The sequence below is a fragment of the Pseudochaenichthys georgianus genome, chromosome 4 (genome assembly GCF_902827115.2).
Source record: "Pseudochaenichthys georgianus chromosome 4, fPseGeo1.2, whole genome shotgun sequence".
Lineage (NCBI taxonomy): Eukaryota > Metazoa > Chordata > Actinopteri > Perciformes > Channichthyidae > Pseudochaenichthys > Pseudochaenichthys georgianus.
In genome coordinates, this window is record NC_047506.1 from 9,993,414 (window position 1) to 10,003,367 (window position 9,954).

Here is a 9,954-nt window from a genome sequence, read left to right on the forward strand (position 1 = left end):
GTCCTTCTCTTTATTTCTGGAACACCTGATTAGAAAATATGTGTAGGTTGAAGATGCTTTAAAATAGGTCTGTATTTTGAAAATCTAAAGTAATTCACTCATCAGAACAATCTGGTCACATATTTTTGTAAGGCATGTCTGTTTTATTTGAAGCTATTATGCACATAAGAGAAATGTGAGATTCGAGACATAACGTCATAATGCCGTAGACACATTCTCCTCCTACTCACTCAAGCATTTCCTCCATCCTCATCATGCTTTGTGTCCTTTATTTTATTCCAAAATACTGCCACCTTCTTTGCATACACTATATTTATGCCCCGATACAAACATCTACCAGTATCCCTAACGCACAAACCTCATACAGGCCACCAAATATTCACTCGCTAACAGCCTACCAATGCTGCTTTGCTCTAACCTTCCCATTTTGTTTTACAGTATGGCAATACAAAAAACATACAAGTGATGGCAAAGGTAAAAAAAGGGGTTAAAGGTCAATTGAGGTTCCACATATGAACTCCCTCTGGAGCCATTAAAATGCAGTTCATACTCGTAAAGCTTTCAGTAGGACCTGATTGGTCATAAACCGTGAAAGATTTAGCAACTCCCAGCAGGAATATGTATTAGGTCAACTTTTTCCATCATTCACTGCAGTGGCCTCATGGTGGAATAATTCATTAGCCTGAACCGTGACAAAAACTTTGGAAATACTTCATTCACTCAAGGGTGAGTTTGGAGAAACACAAAATGTATGGAGTGAAAATTGACCCTGCTTTGAAGTCAAACCAAGTTAAAACCTTTCCACAGTTATACGTGCTGTTATTTCAAGTAAAATAGTTTTGACTTGAGTCTGCTGTTAAATAAAACTCATCACAGCGAAGGAATTCAGGTAAGCCTTCCATAACAAATAAGAGGAAGTACAGTCTGTCTCTCCAAAGCCACATCAAACCTTTTTTTTTAATAACGGATTAAGATCTCATAAAGTCTGGTCTCCTCTCACTGATCCCAGTGTAGAACATTCCTTCATTGACCAAAACAACATTTACAGTAGCAGTAACAGCAAAGACTACCTCGGATACACATGCTGTTTTTGGTTGTCTTTTAAAGTCTGAAAACATCCCGTCTTAAAGAACAGAAGCTTTTAGAACATGCTTCGGATGTTCAGGTCATGACAGGAGACGATCCGATACAGACTTTTTTTCCAGGCCCTGAAAAGGAAAACAGAACATTACAGAGCTCATATAGGCCAACTATTGAGCAGTAGTCTCCAAAAAGTTGCCTCGTGATGCAGAGTGGTAAACTGTTTGACAAAAGAATGATTGTCTAGGTTATTTGATCATTTAATACAGCCATTCCTTCAGTTATTTAATGGCCCTCCAACAGTTTACACAACTGCTCTGGATGTCCAAAATAAAAGCAGAGGGCAAAAGCTAACTTGGGCAGCTGCATGCATCTTTTGGGATTGCTTGGTTGAACTCTTAAAACTGCAATTCGGTTAGTTTGATATGTTAAATATGTAGTGTAATTGCATGGTACCACGGCAGACCACTGTTTGAATAACTTTGAAAGAAAAACCTAAATAAATTGTCCTTATGGGTTAGGTTTAATATTGAATTAATTATCATCATGTTCTTATACAACAGACAGTGGAACAAAACACAACAAATGTAGAAAACACAAAGCGCACATATTGTGGTTAGAAATGTAATAACAATGCTCTGGGTTCCCTTTAAAGTAAAATACATTTTCAAAAGTCGACAAAAGTGTTGTAAAAAAGAGACAAGGCTTTTGGAAGAATCACTGTAAGCGGCTGCTAGAATAAAGTGAAATTAAACAACATTATTTATTTTTGCATCAATTCCAACTCCTCAACTGACATCCTTAGCATTAAACATTTCCACCATACATACTCTACTCCTGTACAGGCAGTAGCTGTTGGGGCCCCAGTGAATAATACAGCACTGACAGTAACTGTGTTGACTTCAAGTCACTGAGGAAAAAGCTTCATCGCAATATCTTTGACCTCCAGTGAGCTGACGTCTGACACACATCTTCGCTGTCCTGTTGAAAACTTGGCTGACAGGTGAACTGATGTTTCCCTGATGATAACAAATACAGCTTTCCGGTTCATTCTCACAACAACTTGCCATTTCCAGGCACGTCCCCAAACAAAACTTGAGGTCCAAGCAAACAGATTGTTCCAGTCACATGACAAACAGCACCTTTTCTTCAAAGTGTCACTTTTACTTGTTGAGTAGCATCACCCATAACCAGGTGCAAAGGTTTTCCTTGTACACAATTTAAAGGTTTCATAGGCAATAGATAAATTAGTGGCAAACTCAAAACTGCCATTAGATCTGTGTCGGGGAAGGTTGTTAAAAAAATATTTTAAAACACAGATAGTAATTAACAAGTATTTTTTGAACGTGTGACATTTGTAATACACCTGGGAGGCATCAATCACAAGTGTATGCATAATTCCTGCTCAGAGACTCAAAGCTCCAGGGTAATTTATTACTCAAACCTCCCCGTTATCACTGTTGCGTTTGTACTATACCTCCTCCTTCTGAGACCCTCTTCCACAACCATCTCTTTGGAATCAAGCCTGAACATCCTTCCCTCTTCAACTCCAGCCATTCTCTGCAACAGAGCGATCTGCTTCTCTCATCAAATTCCCATTACTCCTCTTTTTATAATTTATGCTTTCTTCAATTATGTCTACCTTTGGAAGCATAATCCCAAGAGGCTCATTGTGGAACAAGGAAAAAAGTCTTGCAACAAATTTTGCAAGACATTCTTTTTATACGATAAATTATTCAACATCTAACCTTACAACAGCTGACACATGGTACTTTGTACTGAGGAACAAGCATCACATCACTGACGGGTGAAAAATAGTGTTTTGGTAACACGGGGTGTTCAGGTAACACTTAAAGACTTTGTTATGGAACGCAAAGCAGAGTAGGGGGCTAGTACACCCTCCTGAGGGTCCGATTGTGGATGTCATGCAAGCAAAACATGGTGAAAACAGTCTGTCTAAATAAAAAATCTGGACGGAAATGTTCGGATTTCCAAAGGGAGGTTCTTTGAGTAAATTAAAAATCAAGAACCTAAAGAATAAATTACAAGAACATGAAGATGGAATGAAGGGTAAAAATAAAGAAGGCTTTCAATACACGGTGAGATGTACAGTGTCTAAATTGTTTAAAGTTAAACATAATTAAACTCCATGACATTTATGAGAGGGACTGCTCGAAAGTAGGATATTTGGGATATCCGTCGTAGCCAGGGTTTACGATCAGTTTTTGGGTCATTTGTACTGAGGAACAAGCATCACATCACCGACGGGTGAAAAATAGTGTTTTGGTAACACGGGGTGTTCAGGTAACACTTAAAGACTTTGTTATGGAACGCAAAGCAGAGTAGGGGGCTAGTACACCCTCCTGATGGTCCGATTGTGGATGTCATGCAAGCATAACATGGTGAAAACAATCAGTCTAAATTAACAATCGGGACGGAAATGTTCGGATTTCCAAAGGGAGGTTCTGTGAATAAATTAAAAATCAAGAATCGAAAGAATTGAACTATTCATATCTTAGACTGCACTGTAACTTTTAATGTTTATTTTATTAGCTTTTCTTTTTAATGACTGATTTTAAATGCCATTTTTTAATGTCTTTCATTTTTTGTTTTTCTTTTAATGTTTCTTTTATTATCTTTTACTGTTTTTAAATGCCTTTGTCTGAATGTCTTTCATTTTTGTAAATCACCTTGAATTACCTGGTGCTGAAAGGTGCTATATAAATAAACTTACCTTGCCTTACTCTTTAACATAATAACAATGAGGGAATTTCTTTAAAAAATACTTTATTAAAAATGAGGCAAAACTGATATTATGCAACACATTTTCTACCACAGATTCTATACGCGTGATAATAATCTTCGTTATCCGACAACTGTTTCTGACCCAACAATAACATGTCTAAATATTAACAAGTATCCTCTACAATGTAAAATCGAATGACTTGAGGTTTGTTACATTTTATTCTCCATATTCTGAACCTGTAGATGGTTTTAAATTGCGTTTTAATCCTGCGGCTTCTTCTTCTTGCTCTCGGGTGAGGTATTGTTGGTTTGGGAGAAGTGCTCGGACATGGCAGCAAGCGCCCGGTAGCGATGAGAGATAGTGTTCTTCACCTCTTTGGGAAGTTCAGCATAGCTGCAAAAGAGAGGGAAGTAGTTACAGTCACTAAGGATAGTTCTTATTGTTGGCATGAGAGTGACAAATAATCTCTTATGCACAGCATAAAGTGAAAGGGGTCCTCGCAACCACTGGCCTTTGACTCCCCCTTGTGGTTTAAAGGGGATATTTCAAGCCGTCTTTTCTTACGTTTTGTCATATCCCTCTGGCTGAAAACAGGGATCCCATCCAAAGTCTCGAGGCCCTCTGGGTTCAACAATGTGTCCCTTGAAATAACAAGATAAAAAAAAGAGTGAATATTCACTAATAATGATAAAAACACATATAAGAGAACATTGAGGCCGTTTTAGAGAGCCTTTTACCTCTGTTATCCCTCTGAAGAGCTGTACTGGTTCATCTTTCCCAGCAGAGAAAGCAAAAGTACAGAGAGCCCATGCTGATTTATCTTCAAATCCAGCTAGGAGTTTGTACAAGCCTACAACAAAAACAATTACAAGATTGGAGATAATAATAAAGCTTTATTTATATAGCACTTTTCATACAACACATGCAGCTCAAAGTGCTTTACAAAATGACACATCACAAGTTAAAAACAAACACGAAATTACCCTCAGATTATTTTACAACTTAAAAAAGGTACATGCAGCAACATTTAACATTTGATCAGGTTAATAGACACAAAGATGTGATAATAAAAATGTAATTAAATAGAATAAATAATGGTGGAAATGCTGTGTTCATCTTTTTTACCCAGCTTTAAATAACTGTTAAATAACGGTTAAAATCAACTAAAATACTTGCCTTCTGGCTGGAGTTTATCCAGGAACCATTTTCTACAACAACAAAAAAACAAGTTTGGGTTTAATTATTACTATTCATTACCATAATACAATGGTTATACAGATATAAAAGTTATTATACGAACATGTAAGGACCAGGCATGCCTCCCAAAGCTTTGAAACATAGACAGGTGTCCTCCACTATGACAGGCCCTTCAACCTGAGGGTGGAAAACAAACAATGCATCACTTTCAATCATAGAAATGTACATACAAAATATTCTCTTGCATCTTGTATGTAGTTACTGTACCTGCCGTGCAGCCTCCTTACACTTATGTATGGAAATTTCATCTGGCTCCCCTTGGTATTCAGGCACTGGATAAAGAAACAGTAAGGTGAGCATTGACTATAGTAAAATATGTGTTCTACCGGTCAGTGGGTCTCTTCTTTAGATACTTACAGTCAATCTTTTTGGACACCAGTTTGTAAGGAAACCTATCTCCAAGTATCTGAATGACCTGATGGACAAAAATAGTAAAGAGTGAATCTAGCAGGACTGATTTGTTGTCAAATGAAAACAGATAGTTTGGTACTTAATTACAACTCATGTTCACTATCTATATTTAGCTGACACACTATGGAGCAGCATGAAAAAGGAAATATGTATAAATGTATCCTGCCTGAAAAGGTTAAGACAGTACAGGAAAACCATGAGCATACAACCTGTATGTGGAATAAAATGTTGTACACTTACCTCTTCCAGCTTTTTTGCATTTCCAGTCACGAAAACCACAGACCTTCCAGCAGGCACAGCCATGTTGAAACAAAACCCGGAGGACTAACAATTCCGGACCGAATGCTTCCGGCTAAGTAACAGCCAATCAACATAGGTCTGGGAGCCACAGCCAATCGCTTGACACGGTGTAACTCCGCCTCCTGATAATTCCTCCAATCAGCGAGCGGTACTGCCGTCAACCTTGTCCGGCTTGAAAAATCAGAATTGCCATGTGGAAAAGTGTCTGTCAATAAGCTTAACCTGAAACGTTTTGAATTTGTTGTAACCACTGCAGCTGATAATGAGTCTTTTACCTCGCACTGCCGAGGAGTTTAGCTCCGCAGAATACTGGGAGAGGTTTTTTAAGAAACGCGGAGAGAAAGCGTTTGAATGGTATGGAGACTACAACAAACTCTGCGGCGTGCTGCATAAATACATCAAAGTCCAAGACAAGGTACGATAGCTTGTTGTCCAGGACACGCCTAATATACTTTGTTTGTGTGTCTATAGCCCCCGCTTAAAAATAGATGTTACATCTCAAAGGTCTATCCATTCAATACATTAAAATAGTCTAGCTCTAACATGTCATTAAAGCATCGTTACAAAGTTTGTGTTGACAATTTGTATGTTATGACTATCATTTCCAGCTAATGTTTACTGTATGTGTATAAGTGTAACATTCATTTATTTGATCTTTATTAATAAGGCACTCTCGCTGAGATGAGGAACTCAACAAGAACCATTCAGCAAACAAAAGACAACACACCTAAATAACAAAAAGGAATTCAAAACAGATAAAATAATCCTGAAAAGCATTTAAATGCTGTAGATGTTAGAAGTGAGGACAATTTAATCTACGTTATGAACTGTTGGATAGTTAAATCTATGCATTACAGTGCATAATAGAAGTATATTTTAGTATAAAATGGATATATTTAAGTAATTAACAAGTGCCTCAAAACCTTACTTCCAGTAATGTGGTTAATCACTTTTCAACACTCCAAATGATAATTACTGATTTAACAGTGTTTTGTATATCTGTCCTTCAGGTGTTGGTGGTCGGCTGTGGTAACTCTGAGCTGAGTGAACAGATGTATGATGTTGGCTACAAACATCTAACTAATATTGACATTAGTGAGACAGTGGTGAACCATATGAACCAGAGAAATGCTGAGCGCCGGCCGGGCCTGACCTTCCAGCAGATGGATGCCACACAAACTCCTTATGAGGAGGCCAGCTATCAGGCTGCTCTGGACAAGGGCACGCTGGATGCCATGGCATCAGAAGAAGAAGGGGCACTGGCCAGGAACATGCTCACTGAGGTAAGAAACCAATGGCTCAGGCTGTGAACAGACGATTCATTATTTGCTCAGTTGGTACTATCCTCAACATAGTCTTTGCATTTGCGTCAAAGCAGTGTTCTTGTGTCTGCAGGTGGCTCGTGTGTTGAGTGTTGGCGGCCGGTATGTCTGTGTGACATTGGCTCAGGAGAGTGTCATCAAGTTAGCTGTAGATCATTTTGTGCAGCTGGGGTGGGCTGTGAGGCTTCACTGCCTGCAGGAGGAGAACCGGAGCGTCGAGGACTCCTTTGCTCTGCCTGTCTTTGTTCTGGTCTGCACCAAGTTTCGTCAGCCTATGCCCATGCCTATTCTGGAGATGTGTCTTGGGGAGGATGGAGCCCCTACTCGTCTCACACAGGTTTCAGATTTGTTGTCCGCTGTGAGGGAGCATCAGGCTTACTCAGTCTTGAAAAAGAGGCTCCGTACAAGCACAGACGCCAGCTCGAACCTCTCACTTACTCTCTCCCACACCAAGACTGGCCTCCCCAGATACACTCTCACAGTACAAGATTGTCCTCCAGGTGCCAAGGTGCCAAGATCAAACCAGTTTGCTATTTTTATTGGTGAGCTCTCCTGTTATTTGATCATGTTTCTGCCTCCATATGTTTCTGCCTCCCTATGTAGGTAACAGTGAATGTGTTTTGTTCGTACTTTGATGATTATTTTTTCTTTCTGCTCATCCTGTCAGTGCCTCAAGGCAGTGAGACAGCTTGGCTCTACAGCTCCAGTGAGGGGCGAAGGCAGCTAGCAGCCAGTGCTAACTTTCGCCGTCTGGTTATTGTGGCAATGCACAGGAATCAGGAGTACACAGACATGCAGGATGTCCAGTCAGAACTGTCACCAATGGTGATGGACCTGGCTCCCCCGGGTATGCCAGCCAACCAGCAGGTAAACTCTTAAAATATTTATTTTAGAAATATTCTTCTCCTATACGAAACATGTTATGCTGCAATAATGGGTCAGTAAATACAGTTGAGATATCATCCTCTTTTAGGTGCCATTTTTGTCTGTTGGAGGAGACCTGGGTTGGCGAGAGGAGGTTAGCAGGGGTGTGAGTGAGCTGAGCGGGGAGTACTGTGTGGAGAATGTCAAGGGAGAAGACGGAGAACTCTATCGGAGACTGGTTTTCTTGTCCAATGCTGCTCTTGTCCAATCAGAGAGCCGCCTTGTCCCTTCAAATACTGGTCAGTTATTTTCCCTGATTATTGCATTTTATTATGCTCTCTTTTTCTAATAAACTATTTGATTACTAAATAAGCAAAACTAAACATTTTTAAATGGTTTTGTAAACATTATATAGCAACTCATTTTAATATATTGCTATAAGACAGATGTACATTGATTGTATGAATGAATGTTTAAGTCTCTGCAGCATCAGGTCACAAGAAGAAAAGCAAAAAGAAGGCCAAGCCAACAACTGCTCCATCAACATCCTCCACCTCTCTGTCAGTGGACAGTGGCTTCCTCTGCTGCGCTCACCATGAAGTTATGGTGGCTGGCCTCACCATGCTTGGGGTTGGCACGCCACAAAACAAAGGTCAGTTCAGATGTAGTCTTGTCGAGGTCATAGAGGGCAATAGCAGGAGAAAGTACTAACTATACAGCATAACTGTTCCAGTGCCTTGCATGAAATATCACACTTGATCGAGCTTTACCTTTGACTTTTTCCTCCCCACTACCTTCTCCCTTAGATGTCCCAGTGTCAGTGCTCCTGGTGGGGCTCGGTGGAGGAGGCCTGCCTCAGTTTCTGCGGGACTTTGTGCCAAATGCAACTGTCGAGGTTGTAGAACTGGACCCTGTTGTGATGCAAGTGGCAAATGAATGGTTTGGGTTCCGACCAGATGATCGCTTGACTGTCACTCTCGGGGACGGCCTCGAACGCATCTGTGCCCTAGAGAAAGAAGGTTAGTGAGGGACGAGTCAGATATGGGGCAGTTAAAAACAACGCTATAGGCTACACCAGTAATATGTTACCAAGAAGTGATGAGGATTTTTCTTCCTTTTTAGGTGGTCGTTTGTTTGATGTCATCATGTTCGATGTAGACAATAAGGATAGCACTGTGGGTATGAGCTGTCCTCCTGCTGCCTTTGTAGAGACCTCGATCCTGCAGAAAGTCCGCAGCCTGCTAACCCCCAGAGGTAAAATATTTGTATCAGTTGATTTACCTCAATCGTCTGGAATGTGGCATGTTTACGCTTGCATAAGTTTAGACCGTTGTGGATTTTCTTCTCCATGTAATCTTCTCTCCTATCTGCCTCTCTCTGCCATTCAACCAGGTATATTCACATTGAACCTTGTGTGTCGTGACTCAGTATTGAGGAAAAGCGTGTTGGAGCGTGTAAGTGCCGTGTTTCCCACCATCATTTCCCGAAAGATTGAAGGGGAGGTCAACGAGGTTCTTCTGTGCTCTCATGGAGAAAATGGGACATCGAAAGCTGCCACCATCCTACCATCCCTGAACCAAGCAGGCAAAAGTCTGCAGAGCGCACTGTACTCCAACAGGACTGGACCCAAAAGCAGCCCACACATAGACATTGCAGAGTTGTTAAAAGACCTGAAAATAGAGTAAAGCTCGCTTGAGACCAAAGTGTGATGGGATTTAAGACAATCTGAGACAATATTGTGAAGATAATATTACAATAAGTGCTTTGACTTTGCCATTTGGTTCAATGAAATGTATTATAATGTTCATCAAAAACAAGTAAATAACATTTTATCTTAACATCTCAATGTGGTGCTTCTTCTGTTTCTCTTTCACTTGCATATGGACTACAGTGTACTACACAGTGCTCACTCCCTCATTGCCAGAATGCAGCAGTGTTATTTACAGTAGATGAATCTTACTCTCTCGTTCCAGT

At 40.2% G+C, this 9,954-nt stretch overlaps 2 protein-coding genes across 3 annotated transcripts; one reads left to right on the top strand and one right to left on the bottom strand.

Moving 5' to 3' along the window:
- Nucleotides 1–3,850: 3,850 nt before the first annotated feature.
- On the bottom strand, nt 3,851–5,824 carry itpa (inosine triphosphatase (nucleoside triphosphate pyrophosphatase)). Its single transcript, XM_034080660.1, has 8 exons — nt 5,735–5,824; nt 5,441–5,498; nt 5,291–5,355; nt 5,127–5,200; nt 5,003–5,034; nt 4,564–4,676; nt 4,391–4,467; nt 3,851–4,219 (listed from the first exon to the last, which is right to left on the bottom strand). Exons 1-8 carry the CDS (start codon nt 5,795–5,797, stop codon nt 4,087–4,089), a joined length of 615 nt encoding a protein of 204 aa, XP_033936551.1. The 5' UTR covers nt 5,798–5,824; the 3' UTR covers nt 3,851–4,086.
- Nucleotides 5,825–5,974: 150 nt separating this feature from the next.
- Nucleotides 5,975–9,774, top strand: mettl13 (methyltransferase 13, eEF1A lysine and N-terminal methyltransferase). Of its 2 annotated transcripts, none has more exons than XM_034080658.1 (9): nt 5,975–6,209; nt 6,805–7,077; nt 7,190–7,658; nt 7,784–7,983; nt 8,090–8,279; nt 8,459–8,632; nt 8,787–8,999; nt 9,103–9,234; nt 9,373–9,774. In XM_034080658.1, the coding sequence occupies exons 1-9, from the start codon at nt 6,057–6,059 to the stop codon at nt 9,663–9,665; spliced, it is 2,097 nt and encodes a 698-aa protein (XP_033936549.1). In that variant the 5' UTR covers nt 5,975–6,056; the 3' UTR covers nt 9,666–9,774. The 2 variants fall into 2 exon arrangements, with proteins under 2 accessions (XP_033936549.1, XP_033936550.1); XM_034080659.1 differs by having other exon boundaries at nt 8,468–8,632.
- The last annotated feature ends 180 nt before the right edge of the window (nt 9,775–9,954 follow it).

Bases quoted from the DNA above. Each gene is read 5' to 3' on its own strand.
- mettl13 (XM_034080658.1), top strand. From the start codon at position 6,057: ATGAGTCTTTTACCTCGCACTGCCGAGGAGTTTAGCTCCGCAGAATAC. The intron at 6,210-6,804 runs GTACGATAGCTT...TCTGTCCTTCAG, and splicing joins ACATCAAAGTCCAAGACAAG to GTGTTGGTGGTCGGCTGTGG. The intron at 7,078-7,189 runs GTAAGAAACCAA...TTGTGTCTGCAG, and splicing joins CCAGGAACATGCTCACTGAG to GTGGCTCGTGTGTTGAGTGT.
- itpa (XM_034080660.1), bottom strand. From the start codon at position 5,797: ATGGCTGTGCCTGCTGGAAGGTCTGTGGTTTTCGTGACTGGAAATGCA. The intron at 5,499-5,734 runs GTAAGTGTACAA...TTTGTCCATCAG, and splicing joins ATGCAAAAAAGCTGGAAGAG to GTCATTCAGATACTTGGAGA. The intron at 5,201-5,290 runs GTACAGTAACTA...TTCCACCCTCAG, and splicing joins GTAAGGAGGCTGCACGGCAG to GTTGAAGGGCCTGTCATAGT.